Source organism: Cheilinus undulatus, linkage group 22 (assembly GCF_018320785.1).
Source record: "Cheilinus undulatus linkage group 22, ASM1832078v1, whole genome shotgun sequence".
NCBI classification, from domain to species: Eukaryota; Metazoa; Chordata; class Actinopteri; order Labriformes; family Labridae; genus Cheilinus; species Cheilinus undulatus.
In genome coordinates, this window is record NC_054886.1 from 20,701,764 (window position 1) to 20,723,139 (window position 21,376).

The 21,376-nt window shown below is 39.9% G+C and overlaps 1 protein-coding gene across 1 annotated transcript in view; it reads right to left on the reverse strand.

The window, feature by feature from the left end:
* Positions 1–21,376, reverse strand: part of LOC121504712 (glucosidase 2 subunit beta-like) — a 213,528-nt gene that overhangs the window by 126,588 nt on the left and 65,564 nt on the right. The window contains exon 9 of the mRNA XM_041779733.1: positions 15,341–15,427. Coding sequence (XP_041635667.1) covers positions 15,341–15,427 — 87 coding nt within the window. The remainder of the gene's footprint in view (positions 1–15,340; positions 15,428–21,376) is intronic.

Sequence of the window (21,376 nt, forward strand, 5' to 3'; positions counted from 1 at the left end):
GTGGATGTGTTGAGATATGCAAGGTAGCAAAAAAGTGGCTCGGCGGGCACCTAAAAAAAACAAAATGTAATTTTTTAACAACTTTGAAGGGCGATGTTCAATTTCATACAAAGATATCAGGCAACATTGTGATGGACTGAAATTGAGCATATAGCAATAGCTCATGCAGGCAATGGAGTTGAGCACTGCTAAATAACGGAGATCATCTGATCTCACGCAAGCCTTCTTGAGCTGATGGCCAGCTGTTTCGCTATAAGCACGCTGTTGGCTAATCGTACTCATGCTGCCATATTTAAACTGCTCTAGCGTGGCTATGCTTTGCTGCCCCCTCTGCAAGCTGCTTTTTGCAACTCTCCTCCACCCCAGCTCCTCCTTTATGCTATATCTGACTTAATCAATGTCCCAAGGCCAAAGAACTATCAATAAATCTCAAAAAAGGCTTGGTGGGGCACAGATGGTCTAGTGCAGGGGTTTTCAAATAGTGTATCAAGGCAAACTAGTGTGCCTTGAGGTAAAATTAGGTGTGCTGTGGGAAACTGTACAAACACAAGTACAACAATAACTAAAGATTCGGAATGCACAATATATTTTGTATCATATCAGTATAAGCAGATATTAGCTTAAAAATGTAACTATCATTAAAAGAAGATATACAAATTTCTGCTGATATTTACAATCAATATATTGACTGTAAACATTGATCTATATCATCTGTAAATGTTGGCCTACATTGGCTGTCAGTGTTGACCTATATCTTATTTAAATATCGGTCTATATTTGATGTATGTATCAGCTCTGGATAGTGTCCTATATCAGCTGTAAATGGTGGACTGTATCAGCTGTTCATATTAGCCAAAATTGGCAGTTAATATAATTCAATCTAAACTTTAAATATCGACCTTAAAGAGCAGTAAATATCAGCCTATATCTGCTGTAAATATCCACTTTTACCAGTTTTAAATATTGGCCTATATTGGTTCTAGATATCAGCCTTACCTGCTGTAAATATCTGTCAATATTACTTGTAAATATTGGTCTATATTGGCTCAATTTTTTGGCCTATATCTAGTGTAAATATCTGTCAATATTACTTGTAAATATTGGTCTATATTGGCTCAATTTTTTGGCCTATATCTAGTGTAAATATCTGTCAATATTAGTTGTACATATTTGTTTATATTGGCTCTACAATTTGGCCTGCATAGCTAATAATAATAACAATAATCATCAAACCATTTTTTAATGTTGAGATGAGAAATGGACTCTCTTGTAAAAGTTTGGAATGAGTTTTATGACCACCTTAAACCACACAAAGAGATCACAGGAGCTCGTCTGAAATCAAGGAAACCTCTCATGATTTTACTCCAGCTTTAGAAAATGTCACTGACTTTGAAATTTCCTAGCATGTTATTAAGTGTAAGGCTAAAATAGAAAGCATCAAGGATAAGTCCAGTATTCACGTCACACTCTTGAGTCTGATCTTCAGTCAGTAATTTTTTACCAAAAAGCAACCACGAGAAAAACAGACGGAGCACTGTGTAAATTGCACAAATACTTTGCAATGTTTAGGTGCAAAACATTGCTATTTTGCACAAGTTTGCCCTGAATAATTTGGTCATCAAAAACAAGTATTAACCCAATAATGGGTATCAACATTATTTCTAAGAAAACTTTGATGACCAAACAAATAACTGGAACAAGCTTGAGCTACCTTGGCATGCCAGAATATCGTGACGTTTTGGTACCACTTACTCTTTTCAAGGTTTAAAATATGTCACGTTTCTGATACTGAAGACCAATTTTGCAGTGCCTTGAAAGTTTAATGGTGAATACACTATATTGCCAAAAGTATTCACTCATCCATCAAAATAACTGAAATCAGGTGTTCCAATCACTTCCATGGTCACAGGTGTATAAAATCAAGCACCTAGGCATGCAGACTGTTTCTACAAACATTTGTGAAAGAATGGGTTGCTCTCAGGAGCTCAGTGAATTCCAGTGTGGTACTGTGATAGGATGCCAGCTGTGCAACAAGTCCAGTTGTGAAATTTCCTCGCTCCTAAATATTCCACAGCCAACTGTCAGTGGTATTATAACAAAGTGGAAGCGATTGGGAACAACAGCAACTCAGCCACGAAGTGGTAAAATGACGGAGCGGGGTCAGCGGATCCTGAGGCGCATAGTGCGCAGAGGTCGCCTCAACCCTATAGAACACCTTTGGGATGAATTAGAGCGGAGACTGAGAGCCAGGCCTTCTAATCCAACATCAGTGTGTGACCTCACAAATGCTCTCCTGAAAGAATGGTCAAAAATTCCCATAAACACACTCCTAAACCTTGTGGAAAGCCTTCCTAGAAGAGTTGAAGCTGTTATAGCTGCAAAGAGTGGACCAACGTCATATTAAATCCTATGAATTAAGAATGGGATGTCACTTACGTTCATATGCGAGTCAAGACAGGTGAGCAAATACTTTTAGCAATATAGTGTATATTATTAAATAACAAAATAGTAACTTTCCATTTGGTATTATCGGGCCATGCTTGAGGATCTGATACCAGCAGCATTTGCGAGCAGATCAGTGGCGCTTCAACAGTGTGAGGTGGTGTAAGCATGCATGTGTGTGTCTCAGAGACGACGTGTGTGCTCTGTGAGAGGTAAAATAATGACAGACGAGAACGGATGGCTGGTGACGCAGTGACGGGGAAAAGCGCTTCATATTTTTTGGGCCTCAGGCTGGGCAGCTGTGAGAAACTTCTTCTCTCTTATCCTCTTCTTCCCCTGGTCCCCCCCAAACCCCCACCCCCCTCTCTGTGGTGCTGTTTAAACAGAGGACAAAGACGCCCTGAGTGGCTTTTCCTTTTCCGACGCCATACATGGCTGCCGGCGCTTTTCCTCTTCTGTATCTCCAGCTCGCAGCGGAGTGACGGAGTGACTCATGGTGTTTCTAACAAGTGAATCTTTTGATTAATTTTAATGGCACTTCCTATCAAAACATGCCTCCGCTAGGAGAAGTGTTTCCTGTCTTTTATTACATATTATGATTTATTTTCACTCAAGCGTTGAGATTGTGTTTGATACCGACAAAGATCAAAACGCTAGCTTTGGTTGCACATTTTTCCCCTTTTATTGCGTGAGTCACGTCCTCTGGAAAAAGCATGTGTAGACTTTAAATTGCACTTAAGGAGTGAAAAGGCAACCTGAGGAAGAAGCTGCACTTTTTACAGTCCATGTTTGTGAAGTGAAAGGGAGCTGGTTGTTAAAGCGGAACACTTATCTTTGAAAAAGCTACAGTATGCTGTGAATTCATGGACATATGGCAGATTTATAAGTGACTAAGTTTGATGAGAGCACACAACTTTATGCAAATGAGTGCACACACATCTTTTATACATCACTGGCACCCTCTGCTGCATCCTGGGACACCAGTTCAGACAAGCGGGTGAGCCAATTAAACTTCTTTAATCTGGTAAAAAGGATGCATTTCTCTTTATGTATGCATGCATACTGGGTGGTGGAACGGAGCAAGAGAGAGAAAGAGAGAAAACGGCAGCTTGCGTGTCGCCGTCACACTTTCAGGTCATGCCAGTTGGCTTCCATAGCGTGTGACAGCGGTGAGATTGGAGCAGAGCAGGAACAAGAAAAAGAGCAGAAGGGGGAGAGAACATGGCAGCCAAGGACTACCACTTCTACATCAAACGAATGTTGTCACAACAGAGCGAGCGAGCCGCCCCTGTTAGCTGTGACACCGTTCAGCTGCTCGTCACACTGAGGTGGAAACTGTACGTCGAGGTAGCACACTGTTTATTTAATAAAAGAGAAAGGAAGAGAGGGGAGAGGCGGCAAAGTGAGCATGCTGTAGTGTTGTCAAATCTTTGTAAGTAGCATAGAAAGGCAGCTTTCTCTCAGCCCTCCATGAAATTGAATGAAATGAAGTGTGGCTTTCCATGATAGCGAAGGCAATTGTTAAAGCTTGCATTTTTAACACAATTCCAGAGGAAAAAATCATTTTGATCATTTAGATGCATTATACAATAGCTGATGCAGCAGAGTTCAATAATATGCAGCTGACGAAAGTGTGAGACCAGCTTTCACTTAACCCTTTAAACTCCATAGGGTGGGTTCTATATTTCACCAAAGGAGTCAACAAGCGGCTATCATTTTTAAATCCTTACCTTTAAAGGTACCACTTTTCCACCTTTTAACACAGTGCCCTGTGGTCTAAATGGAAACTTCAGTGCACTGCTGTTGTCAAAATGTAATATGTATGAAGCACCAGAGGAGATTTTTGACCCTGGATATACCAATTCTAAAAAGCTTTCCCTGAAAATGCTTGGTTATGGTGTAAATGTGATCATCCTCTCCCAGTCACCCGTACAGCTCTGAGCTTCAGTGACGGTGGGTTGAGATCTCTGGGTGAAGATACCAGATAATGGCCGGACAGTATTATAATGACTCACTGTGAAGTCAAACTGAGCACAGTGTTACTCCACAGTGACAGAGTTACCTTGACGGTCACTCAACAGTCACAGAGTCACTCTAAAGACCACCCAACAGTCACAAATGCTTTAATGATCACTCAACAGTCGCACAATTAGTCTGATGACCACTCAACAGCCACATAGTTGCTATGACAACCACTCAACAATCCCAGTTGCTCTGATGACCACCCAACAGTCAGAGTTGTTAAGACAACCACTCAGCAGTCACAGAGTTACTCTGATGACCACTCAGCAGCCACAGAGTTGCTATGACAACCACTCAACAGTCACAGTTGCTTTGATGATCACAAAACAGTCACAGAGTTGCTCCAATGACAAGTCAACAGTCACAGAGTTGCTCCAATGACAAGTCAGCAGTCACAGAGTTGCTCTGATGACCACTCAACAGTCACAGAGTTGCTCTGATGACTACTCAACAGTCACAGAGTTGCTCTGATGACCACTCAACAGTCACAGAGTTGCTCTGATGACCACTCAACAGTCACAGTTGCTTTGATGATCACCAAACAGTCACAGAGTTGCTTCAATGACAAGTCAACAGTCACAGAGTTGCTCCAATGACAAGTCAACAGTCACAGAGTTGCTCCAATGACAACTCAACAGTCACAGAGTTGCTCCAATGACAAGTCAACAGTCACAGAGTTGCTCCAATGACAACTCAACAGCCACAGAGTTGTTATTATAACATTCAACAGTCACAAAGTTGCTATAACAACCACTCAGCAGTCACAGAGTTGCTCTGATGGCCACTTAACAGCCACAGAGTTGCTACGATAACCACTCAACAGTCACAGAGTGTTTCAACTGACCCTTAAAATTTCTTGTTGCATAAGCATACTTGGCTAAAAAAAGATTCTGGTTCTGATATGGCTAAACTGAGCTGTGGCAAATAAGCCTCTTTAAAAACTGTCAATAAGCCACATCCCATTATTATTATTCTTAGCCCTATGTATTAAAATCAGATTAATTTAAAGAAAATCATTAAGTCACCTCCTGTAAAAATGCATTCCATTCAAGACATGAGATTTTTAAACATAATTGTTTTTGAACCGGGCTGTATTACATTACTTCTGCACTCAGAAAAGGCATTTCCATAAGGCGGCCGAATGAAGGCTTTCCTTAAGTGGACACTTGAGGAACTGCAGTTATTTGCACTTCTGCATTAGCTTTATTTTCATCGGCAATGGTTGTTGCTTGATCAAAACATTGAATATGAATATATTTAATTATATTCTATTTTTTTGCTATTTTTCTACCAGTTTCTATCTGCAAACACTTTATAATAGCTCAACTCGTTAATGTTTCCATCTCTTTTTAACAATATAACATATAAGATTGTGTTACTTAGACAATTTGAGACAAGTTGTTTTTGCCCAAAATCACACTGAGAGAACAGCAAGACCTTTCAGCAATCACTGCCGGTGAGGGTATGAAAATACCTTGTATTTGTCAGTTTCTTTCAGTTTCTTTCTACTTTTGAGCTAGACCTTTTTGTCTTGAATCCACGTAAGCCCATCTGAGTGAGGTTTAAAAATTCTCAAAGTCTACTAAGGTCTTAGTTTGGAAAAACAACAGCCCTTCTGAATAAAGAACAATCCCAGTTATTCCCTCATAAATGCGAAGTTGAAAAAGAAGCACGTTAAAGTTTCTGAGTGATCTTCAAAGTGTGTAGTCACATCATTTAACACAGTAAATGTTGCAGTCTGTGCAAAAGCAGATTTGTATCCATATGTTGGCATTTGGGCAGGAATCAGATGGATCAGCAGAAGTTCTACAGTCATACTTACATTTAAAGAAACAGCTAAATGATGAGCAGCCAGAGAACTATGACAGAAGGAAAAAAAAGAGGAGGGGAAAAAGAGTAGGAGTGTCACAGAGACAGACAAAAAGAAAGGCTGTCTCCTAGTGGACGCTGGAGCATGTGTGGGCCTGTCAGGCGTCATTGCGTGCCGCTCACCCTGCTCGACACAGTGTAATTGAGGCAATGTATCCCCATGAAATATTCACCAAAGTTGTCTTTGCTTAAGAAGGAAGGGGGAGCGAGGGCTGGGATAGAAAGAAAGATAGCTGGGTCCCGAGAGTCCCGAGAATGCTCTTGATGTCAGGTTTGCTCAGGCTTTTTTTTTTACAAGGGGAGGGCGACAGAGAGAACAGCAGGGGTCCATTAAATGTTCATACAAATGTACCCTTAGTGTATGCTGGGCTCTGCAGCAAAGGCCTCAATCACCAAAAAAAAACAAAAAAACTGTTAATTCTGCTCAGCTCTTTTCATAGCCAGAGTATGCTTGGGCTGGCACCGCTGACACCGCTGAGACTTTTGCAAAACATTTGTAGGTCAAAGATGCTTCTTAATCCTTGCTGTTGATGCCTTATAAGGATGTCACATATTGTCACAACACTTAGCCGCCATTGTGGGACAGTTACAGACAGCATGTTTATTGCTTTCCATTTAAAAGGGCTATGACATTTGTAGGTGCAATATTGTCTGATTCTTACCTTTCTAAGGAATGATATCAATTTGCAAATACCAGATTAAACCAGTTTGGACCCCTAAGGCAAAATGTGAAAACCTTAAAGAGATGGAACAACTATTCTTTCCCCTTTTATAATTTAAATCTATCATTTAAACCTTTAGTTTCATATTTATCCTCGAAAAATTGCTAATGTGTGCCTCATATTTACTGGGATCTATTATTTTTTCATAGACTTGTCCTCTACAATTAATTTTTCTATGAAGACAGTATGTACCTTGAATCTATAAAAGGGCCATTTCCAGGAGCACATCCTCATCACATTTTTGGCACAACCCCAATTCCAAAAAAATTGGTACACTCTGTTAAGTGTAAATAAAACCAGAATGCAATAGTTTGCAAAATAGATCATAAACAACATAACAGATGTTGAAACTGAGACATTTTATTAAAAAAAAAATTGCTTATTTTGAATTTGATGGCAGCAACACTGATGGGGATAGGACAATAAAAGGCTGGAAAAGTAAGTGGTACTAAGGAAAAATAACACTGGAGGAGAATTTTGCAACTAATCTTATTAGCTGGCAGTGTCTCCAAAATTGTTGCGCTTTTCATTTCAGTTTGTCACCCATTACATCTCTCCCCTGTATAGCTAATACGCCCATGCTGCGTTCCATTTACCTCGATGAAGTTTACCTGAGTTGAATGCCTTCCATTTGCTAGGAGTTCATAAGTGGGTGAACTAGAGGTTGCTCCAACTTCCCAAGTCAGAATTTTTAGTCCCAGAGCATTTGTAAAGACATATCAACCTAGTGGTTCAGATTTTCTGAGCTCAGAGATTCCCACAATCCCAAAGAGAAGAACATCTTTGCTCTTAAACACACACACTAAAAGACAGAAACTACACCAGCCTCGTGACTCTGGTTTTTCTGGCACAAAAAGTCTCAGAGTTGAAAAACAACTGGACTTTGTTGAAACACGCCCATAAGGAAACGTATTTGGCATGCCTGGATGTGATGACACGCCTACTCCATGATCCCTGAATGAAGTAAGCTCTCTTTAAAGCACACCTCCATGTTCATATTAAAGAATACAGGAAATGGGTCACATGGTGCTTAAAATTATGGTTTATTTGCTTTTTATTTGCCGGTTGTAGTTGGCCGATCATTGCAAATACACACAGGCGCGTGGAGCAGTTATTCGGTTATTCAGGGAAAAACACTCCTTTCCATGCAAATTGGCCTTATTGCATTAAGCATCTAAGGACAAGAACGGTAACAGCATGGCATATTAAAGTAAAGATTAGCCTGTCTGTTAGAGCTTATAGAAGTGCGCTGCAGTTTTTATGACGCGCAATCTTTCCTGGGATCAGGAAACAATTCCACCTCTGAATGACTTGAAAATGATGGTTAAATGATGTGTAGACTTAGTCGGTAAATATTACTTTGACATTGCATAACCAGGAGTTAAATCAGTCTGAGACTCTGCTCTGTTTTTATGTATGTGTGGCACCGTTATGCTAAGCAGCCATTAGAGAATATGTGTCATCATTAAGCATCAATACAAGTGCTGGCCCTCTCTGGGTTCATCTTACTAAATATAGTTGGTAAAAAAACAGTTAAAAGTAAGAAAATAGTAATACAGAGGGTATGGTAACTCTCAAGGGACATGTGACTCAATGATGATACCAGAGCAGAGAAGACCAGCCTGCTAATAACAAAACTTACCAAGATATGCTCACTGTGGAAGAAGAAGGCAAGCCGATGTTTGTTGAGAAAGCTGGAAAAAAGCCACCATCCTGGCTATCAACAGCTACGGGAGTGGAACAGATGTATGAAGACAGAGCAGCATGTCGCTAAAATGACAGCTGTGTGCACTGCAATCTGCCAGTGTTTTGCTCTGTGTGGCTGTGCGCTCCTTCATCTACTGGGTCATTTGCGAGGCAAGATTAAAGATCACATGATCATGTTGCAGTAAAGAAAATGTCATGTAAACAGCATGTTACTTTGCCTTTCCAGGGTTTAACTGCAGTCTATTTCTCGACTCTTTAAATGCAATGTTGATACAGAGGTGAAATATGATCAGTCGTCTGTACTCAATGCTTTACCTGACCTGATGCTTTTGCATTTGTGTTTTACGCCTTGTCTTGGTTGATCTCCTCTGTACAATGCCAGCATGACCAGGAATCACTTGCTTTTGGGGGTCAACTGGTGAGAGAATCAGTGCACTGACTGGCATATTCCTCAATTATTGATACTGGTCAAGCAGAATCAGAGACCAGTTCCAACAAATCTAGAAAAATCAAAGCAGATGTATGGTGAAAGGTATTTAGGTGGGCTTTTCCTCATATAAACTTTTCTAAAATGCTGTAACCTGCAGGAACTGTGTAACCTTTGACAAGGCAAGAAACAGCAGGTTACAGTGAGAAGACTGAATAATAAGCTCCTAATTAGGCTCTTTGAGAGATGATTTATTAGCGCTGTTTGCTTTTAAAGCACTGTCAAGACAGCTGCTGGAATTAAATGTGAAATAAAAGCCCTGGCACAATAAAATCTTTTAGATCCACCTAAAAAGGTCACACCTGTCAACAGTCTGCATGTAAAATCTTCGGTAATGGACCCATTTCCTGATGGGTTTTTTGATTAAGTCATGTCGAGGAATTCAAAGAATGATCTGAGTGAACAGAACATACGGCTCAGATGTGAAGGATGTGGAAGAGATGCTTGAACGAGGGAGTGGAGAGGAAACCAAGAGGTATGGAAACTCAACACCTAACAAGTGGGTGAAAACCTCCTTAGAGTCCAAGTGTCATTATGATGTTTAAGTGCCATGTAACAGCTTAAATGCCTTCTACAAACACAAAAAAAGCTTAAGAAACAGTGATCAATTCTTAACACTTAAGCTGCTGAGTCGTTGCTTAGGTGCAATAATGAATAAATCGACTCCGTCACTCCAGCAGAAGCTTGCTTGTATAAAAATTTACAACATCCTAAAACCAATAAACGTCTCCATTCTTGCATAGATGATAAAATACAAAGAAAAGGAAAAAGCAGATGAACTACAGAACAAATAAAAGCAACAGTAGAAGTGCATCAAATTTTATCTTACACTAATACTGGAAAACTTTTGAAAGCACTGAACCACAACCACAAACAGAGAGACAATAAAGAGCTGCTGTGTGCTACAAATGATCACATTTACAAGTAGAAATGGAAGTTTGAAGCATTTCTTCAGACATCCTAGCTCCAGAGCACATTTTTCCACAATTTCTGCTAAAGGAAAGGCCGTAAATAAAATATTCAGAGGTGTATAAAGGAAGGCAAGCATTCTGAATCTTGGACCTATGATTGGGCAGTATCCATTTTTTAAAGTCCCTGTAAAGTCAAATCCAGAATTTGTGTCTTAACACACTAGACATGTTGCTTTAAACATGTGAAAACACTGAGATCTGTGTCTGACTGAGTTTTTGATTTGGACTGTTAGAAAGTTTTGTTGCAGGTTCTAGCATTTTTGGAAATCTGAGAGAATCACGTGCGTGGGTGTGGCTTCAGCTCTTCCAACCAACACGCCCACACCATCCTAGAGCAGACGTTACTGATTTTAAAGCTTAATTCTATAAACTCAGAGATGTTTTTCATGACTGAAATTTGGCCTGGTGGTTTATAACACAGTGGCCTTTCATAAAACAAACCCAAAAATGTTTTTTTTTTGTTTTTTTTAATCCTGCCACTCAGTGCAGAGAGATATCAAGATGGGATTCATGCAAACTAGAGCTAAACGATTTGCAAAAATAATCGAATTGCATTTTTTTCCCCAAATATTGCGATTTAATATGCAATTATTCTTGGGTTAATCTTATATATTTTTTGACAAATTCAAGCATAAATAATTCCATAAATAAGACGATGTGTATTAAAAACATTTCCAGAGCAATTAATCCATAGTAGCATGAATCTGAATATGGGGTTGCAACAAGCTTTAAGCTATAAAGGAGGCGGCTTGGGTGGGGGAGGTGAGGCTGGCTACCAGCTGATCACAGCTGGGGTATGACTCTCGTGAAGTAGCGCTAGGCTTCATCAGTTTTAGATAGAATGAGCTAACTATTTTTGCTCGAATTGCAAACGTGATGTCATTTGCTTTGTTTAAGGGCGTTATAATTTTCATGTCACTCCTTTTGATTAAGAAAAACATGCATGAAACACAAAAAGTAGGATTTTTGCAAACCATTATAAAAAACTGACACTTGAATGTTTGTATAATGTGCATAAAATCTCTGCCACTGCAAAAAAAATGATTTATTAAACTGTTATTTTGACACATTTTAAAATAAAGAAATATTGCAACTTCTGCGATTTGAAAATTGCAGCAGGCCATATTGCGATTTAATCTAATTTGCGATTAATTACCCAGCCTTAATGCAATTGTTGCAATCAAAAAGTGGCAATCCCATATCTTCACAGTCTGGGGATGCCATCCCACAGCAGTGTGTGACCAGGCTGGTGACCAGCATGAGGAGGAGGTACCAGGCTGTTGTGGCTGTTGTGTGGCTACTGAGGCTCCTGTTTGTTAAATGAATAAATTGCTAAAATGCCAATATGTCATGCTTCTTCAGGCTTCAATCATCCAATCCACTAAACAAGGGCAAATGGCAGAATGAGCTGGGTGCAACCGACATACTCAGCTCTGCTGTTCATCCCACAAATGCATGTTCCTTACAAATATGGCACCATTTAAAAGGGAGAGAAACAAGTTTTCTAGTGGTTTCAGATTTACCCCGAGGAAGCATTGTTACAGCAAAGACATAATTTATCAAACACAAATTTTCTTTACTTTTTGTGCTATATTTATATTTCCTCAGAAAGTTAATCAGTATCACCATTACAGTTATTTGCTTGAAAAGTGTTTTAATTCCAAAATTCAGGTGTTTGTATCACTGCAAAAATGCCATTAAGGTTTCAGCAAAAGACAGCAAAAAATCTTAAATAAACCCCTTATGAACTGTGTCAGGTGAAATTATAAAAAGCTTAGTATTTACAAGAAAATCACCACTACATTTACAATCAGATTGTGTTATGAAAAGCAAAGGGAGATGTTCAACAGGGCATCTGCAATGCAGCACTTTGGATGTTTTCTTGTTTAAGAATTGCCTTCAAAAGAGAGCAAACCTGAAGAGACCTGAAATGCATTACTCCTGGAATCATTCTTGAGTTGTTAAAAAAGAAGGGAGTTGGGGGCAATTTTGTTGATGTTTCAAAAGGCAGCATCAAAATTCAGAGCAGTGCTGCTACTGCTAACAAGCAATAATGGTGCAAATCAAATCAGCAGTGTATTTCTGTGTCGTTTTCATGAAAAGACGGCAGACGGGAGTTTGTCTTATTATTCACATTCTAAGAGAAACCATGCAGACGCTCAAATCTAATCTGAAGCCCAATATTTTTTTGTCTATGGAAATGACAGGCTTCTTATCGGCAGAGTGGGTTATTTGAGCAGATCCTTGCCGTGGCTTAGCGACGGGACTCAATCACTGCTGCCCAGCGATAGGCCTCACTTTGGTCCCCCCCTCCCTTCCTCTCATCTTTTTATCTGGAGGAGCGGAAATGAAAGGATGGTATCTCGTACTCTCTACGTTCTCGGTTCAGGAGATGGAGAGAGGAGCGGGCGTTTTCTTTCTTAGCTGTCAGATGAAAATGTAGCATATAAACCTATGGTCTGGAAGAAATACAGACACATTTTAGGGACTTTAAATTAACACGAGCCAGAGAAAGGAAGGTATTATGAGACTATTTGTGATGCAGCTGTCAAGATAGGATATAGCCATGAGATAAAACTAATCACAGCAGAAGTTCATCATTGAACCAGTCGCCAACAGCAACATTTTCAACTCTGAATCAATCAAGCCTTTTGTACAGCTCCATTAAAGGACTACATGTTTTCTCATTTGGAGCTTATCATCTGGGTTTTTTCAGTGATGAAATAATCATGGGTCTGAGTCTTTTTGGTGTCTTTTGGTGTATAAAAAATATCCATGGTCATTAAGGCTTAATGTCACACTACATGCTATCAGTGTGTTTCAAATATAAAGCATGCTAAAGCTTAACCATAGAAAGCTGATGAAAAGAAAAGTCCTGATTCACACTTAATTAGGGATGAAACGATTCCTCAAATTATTCAGGTGACTCCATTCAAAAAGTTCCTCGAGGCAAATTATCAGCCTCGAGGCTTCGCTTAAATCAGTAATGTATTCATATATGCACGGACAGTTATTTGTGTGGCACAATGTATTTGTTTTCACTGTTATATAACGTAACATGCAGTAAATACTGTGCTGCACTGTGGGAAAATCATGAGGGAATAGAAAGAAGGTGATGCATTCATGTTGACAGATCTACTGGCTGTGGAAAAATAGCAGATTCAGCACTATGCTAACGTTGTAGCGATATTTTATCGTATAAAAAAGGTTTAAATAAAGAAAAATAGTTTTCTACGGAGATTGAAGAGCCTTTAACAGGTGAACAAGATTACGAGCAGCCTGCACAGCACGCTCATACGAGACAGTGGCCAGTTTATGGGGATTTCAGGGGATTTTGTAAACTTCACTGATTGACTCAACAGTCTTACAGAAGAGAGACAAGCTTCATGATTCAAGCCTTGTTCAGGTGCTTTCTCCCTCTCTCTCTCTCTCTCTCTCTCTTCCGTGAGCGCACGTCATACGTTTAATTATGACTGATTTAAAATTCAGTGGCCGCACATCTTTGCTTTGTATTTGTTGGCGTATTGTTTTCAAAATCCTTTGGTCCCCTGAAGCATTTCATAAGACTAAGTTTTGATGATTAGATGGCAGTTAAATAGAAAGATTATTGCTACCAACTGAGACAGGGAGTGCAAATAGGTCAGAGTTCATCATCATACAGTCAGGATTCAACAGAACACAAATGCAGCTTTACCCTAAAACCTGTTCCCAGGTCCAGATATGGTGTTAAAAAGTCACAGTGGATCAAACAAACATGTGGTTGCAAAAATTAAAAGTGAGCACCCTTTGAGAAACAGATCAAATTTCTGAAATGTAAAAGTCCAGCTTTAAGACATCATCAGACCATTGTGTGGATAATAGAGATTTCTTGCTAGAACATGAAATATTACTCTAATGCTTGACGTAGGGGATGTTAAAATAGTTAAGTGTCTCTTTACCTTAATGACAAAGTGAAAAATAAAAGTAAATTACAATATAAGAAGTATAGAATTAGCAGCCAGAATTTCCTGGGAGATGATCCCTAAACCTCAATTACGGCATAATCTAATGGAATTATTTAACTTCCTTTCCTTTCAACTTTAATAAATGTAAATTTCCATCAGAACTATTTTAGATATTTTGCTTAGATAACCTTTTAATACCTATTTTTAACATACAAGCAGTCCATTTAAGGGACCCATTGTATTTTCTCATTTGTCTAGTACTATTTCTCTTGGAAAAAAGCGAAAGGGATCGATTTTAAAAAAAAATGCAATATTTGTCATTAGAGCACCTGATTAATCGACAGAAGAATCAGCAGAGTACTCACTTACAAAAAGATTCGATTACTGCAGCCCTACACTTAACGGTTACATGAGTAAACAAGTTAACATTTGGTGAACAAATTCAGTCAAAGCAGGTAACTCTCCACCACTGAGCTGTACATGTTCAGGTACTTTTTTACCAAAACTGGATGATGTTATGGATATGGCAGTTGCTAATGCAGCTGAAAGGGTGTTGGTGTTCCTTAGGGGTTGGCGTGGCATGGGGTTTGCAAACTGCATCTTCCATAGATACCCAAGGGTAGGACCCACATAGGAGAGTCTCCCTGATGCTGCAGCCATTAGACGAGCTGTGCATAATATGAAGGCAGAGGGGCAAAGCCCCGAAACGTGGGCTGAACATAGTGGGTGGAGCTAAGGTGGGGGCTGATTCTCAACTGTTTTCAACCCTGGTCTGAGTTCGTGAATGGAACGTGACTCCTCTTCAGGAGGGCTAATACCTGGAGAGACTGGGCGTGGCGTGGCGTGGCGTGGCGTGGCATGGCGTGGCGCTGCCCTGTGCTATGGCCATCAGGAGGCCGATGCAATACAAGGCTAAGGTTGACACCAGTGTCAGTTTTTTTGAATGAAACTATGACTTAAAATATGTGGCACCAGTCTTTTTTCCACGAGAAAGACTAGATTAAGACTAGCCAAAAAAAGATCTTTGATGACTAAAACTGACTAAAAGTAAGTTTAGTTTTCATCAAAAAGAAGAAAAGAAAATGCAGGGGTTGAAAATAGTGATCTGCATAATTCCACTTAACGTGGGTTAAAGAATGAAGCCTGAAGGCAGTAATGAAAAATGACTGGGCTCACCTTGACACTGTCTCCCCTTGTGAGGACATCCCAGAGCGTGTGCTGAAACTTAGTGAGATCCATCCGATGGCCTCCCCCCAACAAAGCCTGGAAGAGAAAAAAAAAACTTTTCATCAGCATGAGATAAACACGGTGCCTCTCTTTTTATAGTCAAATAGCATACAGCCACAACATATGAATCAAACATGAGCCCCAATCATATCTAAAGCCTGTTTATCTTTAAATGCATTCACTGTCTCTCTTGTAAATTCTTAATACAATCTCAAACACGACCTGCAATACAAGTGGACACATCTCCTGAAAAGTGCACATATATTCTGACGCACATCTCGGGATGCACACAATCTTACATCTATTTCAGAGTGCCTCCTCGGCCCTCAGGTACGGCCTTATAAAAAGTGCATTACATAACTGATAATAAACTGCACAGCATCCATCTCCTATGCAGCTCAGCTCCCAATAATCCCCACCACCATATCTGCTTATCTATTCAAGTCACTTTATCATTAAGTCAGCTTTATACAGCCAAATGGACCAGGTTTACTGCTTATGGAAGTAAATACCATTAATCAGACAGAGAGGCTGTAGTTTTACAGATAAACTGCATGTTTAATTCGCTGGAGGACAAACGCATCATTCCTTCTATCGGGATAAATTCCTGCAGAAAAAGGAGGGGTGAAAAATTGACAAGCGAATTAATCTGCTGTCTTTTGCCTGCTGGAATGGGAGTCAGAGAGGCGGTGCGTACCAGTGGATGCCCATCAGTCACAGGAGCTTGTGCAAGGCCTGAAAAAGCCGAATGTGATGCTGGGTGGTGGGATGGAGACAGAGGGGTGGGAAGGTGGTGCAGCTTTCAATGTTTATTCATCTGAAACAGTGTCCCCTGGAAGCCATTTTGGCAGCGATGCATCACAGCAGGCACTGACCTTTAGATACTATGCACAATTAAGCTAAGCTAATAAACACACACTGCGGATCTGGACATTTCAGACTAGGAGGCAGGTGCTGTGAAAACAAAAAGTTCTTTTGTGCTTAGGTAGCCTTTTCAAAGCCAAATTGAAATGTGTTTGTTTGAAATGCATACAAATTAAGCTGCGTGCGCCGAGAGGAAATGAGCTGAATGCCAGTTTTGTTTGAGGCTGAAGTTCACGGTTTGTTATTCAGCATTCAGCCTTTTATCTTTTGTTGCTGGTGACATGCTCTTTGTATCTGACGCCCGACCTTTGTAAAAGAGTAAGCAATTTATGCTTAGACAGTTCAATTCTGGAGGAAAACAGAAACAATTGGTCCATTAGTTTACAGTGAATTGAGACAGATTTATTCTGAGAAGATTTTGATTATTGATCTAGATGTTTAATATCCAAAATGTCAAAAATGGCTCAATGTGACTTCCCATTTGAAAGGATTTTCTGTTCCTGGCTGTTACCAAAGACTAAGCCATGAGAACCACACCTACTGGTTTTTGAACCTCAAATTTTGAAGCCTTGAGTTTGGCTTTTTGATTACCACCATCCTAACATGCTAAACCTAAGGGATCACCAGCGATCCAAAGCAGCGTTGTGTACAGTATCTCAGGAACCATCAAACAGATCTCTTTGGAGTAAATTGTGATTGGTAGCTTACCTTTTTGCAGAGCTACAGACAGATTCTGGCGTTTATATCCCTTCCAGAACATTTTTAATCCAGTCCCAAAACTTGGTGTTTATCCAGAGATCTGATACTACAAATCAACATTGCTAAATACATGATAATATGACTATATTTGACATCTTTTAGGATATTAAACTTAGAAGTCTTGCTAGCTGTCCTCCATTTTGACACTGGAAGTAAAAGACAACAACTTCCTGTTAGCCTGTCACCAATCACAATGCTCCAGTTTCTTCTTCTAGTGTTTTCTTGGTGGTAGCGGCCAATCAGGGTGTGCCAAAGATAATAAAGAGACAAGATACAGTAGTTAACTGTTGGTTGGTAAGTTAAGAAAAAATAGTCCTCTATGGCTTAAATAATGAAAAGAGGAAGTTTGGGCTCCTAAAATGGGATTAATGAGCATTTCACATACTCAGATACTAAATGAGGGTGAATTGGTTTTATGGAGATAAATGATAGAAAGTTGTTATTCATTCTCCTCATGGACAAAGCCTGTAGGAACTAAATGCAGATGTGAAAATGGCTTGTGCATTGTCTTAATGGGAGAGATTTGTATAAAGTTCTATGAGATTCAGTTTCCATTTTGTCCTTTAACTTGGTCTTTCTAGTCATAGAACTTTTGAAACATTTATCTGATATATTTGCAGCACACATATTATGATAGTCCAGGTTGTCCTGAAAAAAATAGATATCTATAACTTGATTGTGCTTTAAAGGGTTGAGATTCTACAGGCAGAAATAGCAGAAATAGTTTTGGGGTTCTAAGGTTAAAGGGATACTTCAACATTTTGGCAAATTTGCCCATTGCCTTAATCCCTATAGTCTTAGTAATAGGTTTGTTACCTTTAGTTATAATTATGTAACATTACAACACATGAAGCAAATACTCTGAACTACTTTCCGGGTAAACCACTGGGCGGAGTGACACAGTGCGCGCCTGTGGCAGTACCGTAGTAACTTGGTAGTTCTGACTTTGCATTTAGCTTTAGAACATCTCCGTCTTGTAATGTTCCATGATTATTTCATAGCGTGGTGAATGTGCAAGTCACAACTTGTCCACAAGAGCGTTTTGGAGTTGTTGGATTGTGTATTTGATGAGCTTGATGAGGGAAAGCCAAAAATACTGTCTGTCTCCATAGCGTTAGCTGCGCAGCTGGTATATCAGTCCCCCCAGATCTAGAAACAGCTTGCACCAACAACTAAAGGAAACAAACCTATTACTAAGACTATAGGAATTTTGGGAAATGGGGGAATTTGCCAAAATGTTGAAGTATCCCTTTAACATCAACAACAGTGCCATAATATGGTTTTACCATCAGTAAGTATTTGTACTTGCACTTTGCACCCTCAATGGCATAGTATTGGAAGAACTCCTCGTACACACTTAAAGGAGACCTATTATGCTGATACATACTCTATTACCTACAAATAATGTTGAAAAGTTGAATGTCCCACACTAGACCCCCACTAAGTTTCACAACATGAGATACGCTCCTCTTTCCGTTTTCCGGGAACATGGTTTCCTGTTTCTCACCAGCTCGTTGCAAGAACTTCACGAGATCTGGGACAACCTGATGTTAGTTTATTACACTGTCTCCTGACTGGACCAGCCTGAGGTGGGGAGTTACAAAACTCCTCCCCCCAGCACTACACCAGAACAAGACCAACGGCAGCCAGGACACGCCCACTCAGGCTCAGTATCCCTTCTGCTGCGTAGGATCCAGTGTTTACGCAGTGTATTTTGTGAACTAACATGTCCAGGAAGGTTACTTGCCAATGTTTTTTTGGTTGTGATGGGAAATCACGACTGTTTTCACTTTCAAAGGAGGAAGGCACCAGAAAGTAGTGGGCACTATTTAATTCTTGTGACCAGCCACCACCTCAGCTGTTTCTATGTACTAGTCAATTCACCGATGACTCCTTTGCAAAAAAAGGGCGGTACGATGCTGGATTTTCCTCTCAACTGCTGCTCAAACCAGGAGCAGTTCCCTCTATAAAGAGTGTTCATGAAGACTTGGAACCACAAGCTGTAAGTACTCTAATCCAAGCGAGTAATACACATATTGCTACGATGTGATGGTGAGCTAATGCTAACGCTAGTTAGCGTTAGCTGTGTTGTGTAACTACAGAACTTTTGGGCCTGTTTTTAACTATAAAGCTACTCGAAAAGCCACGATCACAAACTATGCTTCATATTGCAACTATATATTCTCATCTTTTAAATATCAAGATGAAAATGTGTGTGAATTGGCCTAGAGAGCCCCCTCAGTTAATAACACAATTTCTGAAAGTAAGTGGGAGGTAAGGTTATCGGTTTGCCTCGCTGTTGTATGTAAACCAAGCGGCAACCTCCGGTCCTGAAAAATGAGGCCAATGCGGAAGTGCAAAAATTGCAATACCACGAGTGTCCACCTCCTACGGTGGTACAGGATGGAACAATTTTGCCCCTCCATTAAGCCTTTTGCTATGCTTTGCAAGCAAGGCATAACAAGGCTCAAGCATCCTACATTGTACAAGCAATCTGTGAGCTGTGTCCAAATTCAGGTAATGCATCCTTAGCATCTGTCGAGCTCAGGTTGCCTGCTGGCTGCTCTGATTGGCTTGTGATAATTGTGACAGACAGAGCATTCCTCCAATCATCTTCCAAGAAATTTTTTCTCGAAAGTCCCGTCCCACCCAAATGCTTCGTATGTGAGGTTTCCTAGATGAATGCTAAAGACAACCATGCTGTGGATTAATTGGTAAAGAGTTCAATGAGTAGGCTCATATTAAGATTCAGCTTTATACCACTGGACTTCTTTGCATAACTGCATTTCTGCCACTTTTGTTTGCAAACTTTGGTTGTTACGTTAATGTAATGTGAAAATCTCTAGATGCAGGACCGTCAGTTGTATTAATAAAGACATTTATAGATGTGTTTTTGTGTTTTTCATCACCAGATTTGTCATTTTTGTTCTGAATATCATTCTCAGTAGGTCTGGTTGAGTACAGTTTAACAGCAGCGACAATTTCAAGCATTAATGGTTTGCTTCGAGCCTTTATTTGTCTGTTTTACACCCATCAAAATAATCACATCTGTTTACTTGGCCAACAGTTTAAAGAAAAGGACAAGTGTGGAGCTAATGTGCACCTCTTCCATTCCCTCAGGGTACAAGTGTAATGAGCTTGTGCCTTGTCTACAATAATTAAATGGAATTTAACAGCTCAAAATCAGGTTGACATGAAGGTTAAAAGGTGTTGTTTGAAGGCCAAAATGTGGAATAAGAAAGGAAAGGAAAAAATAAGAAATTGAAGCCGTATAAATCTTGTGGTTAAGTAGCAAAATAAGCACTTTTATGTAACAGTATTCTTTTTCCATAAACCATATTTGAATTTAAATTTCTGAGAGTTTTGTCTCCTGTTGTGTGAAAAATCCCCAACAGTTTTGACAAACAAACTCTACAGTTGATTCAGTCCAATGTACATGAGGGCTGATAAAACAGTATGCAGAGATATTGCCTTACAGAGGGAGAGAGAGAGGGGGAGAGGAGGCAGGAAAGATCAAATAACATTGTTACATACTGTGTTATGTTATTTGATAGATCCAGCTGGTCCCTGAAGCACAGTTCTACAAATACCACTTATATCCACCTGGCAGGAGAATATTGGGTTTCTAGACGGAGTTATGAAATGCATCACCTTGCAAATATGTGGAAAAACGCACAAACAAAAAGATGAGACATTTATTACCACAAGCCCACACATGTGAAAATATTACCACTCCCACGCAGTGTTAGAGCGCATACAGCATGTGTGCATACAGAATACACACATGCATGAGCAGAGTCACATGTGTAATAAAGCTGCCAGCAGCTTATGTCAGTTTGCCTCCTCTAAGCATCCCTGTCACTCAATTCTGAGCTTTTATTCTTCAGCCCGCGACAAATACAGCAGCGGCACAGCATGTTGTTCAGATAGAGGAGGACTCGCTCGTGATCCCCTTTCAGACCCTTTGACAGATGAGCGCAGAAACATCGACCAAAATAATGGAAGTAGGAGGCAGATTTCCCCAAGGTGGAAGAGCACTGGCTGATACCAAATGGTACATACAGTCTCCTGAGTGCAGAGGTCCAATTTGAAGCTCAGATGGTTTTTCAGTGAAACCTTCTCTGGTAATTCCAGCCAGGACCAGTCTGGAACAAGTGAGACTTTATTTGGTGAATGGAGATTATCTGGTAAATCTAAAGGAATGCTTTACCTGTTCTCTGGATTGTTGTAATCTTCAGTCCGAGCAGTGGCAAGTTTAGTCCTAGAAGGACGGTAGGATTAGGGTATATAGATCAGAATTCAGGTGTAGTAATGCTTTCAATATTGTCTTTATTATTAGGGATTTGATGATATGCTTTGGTC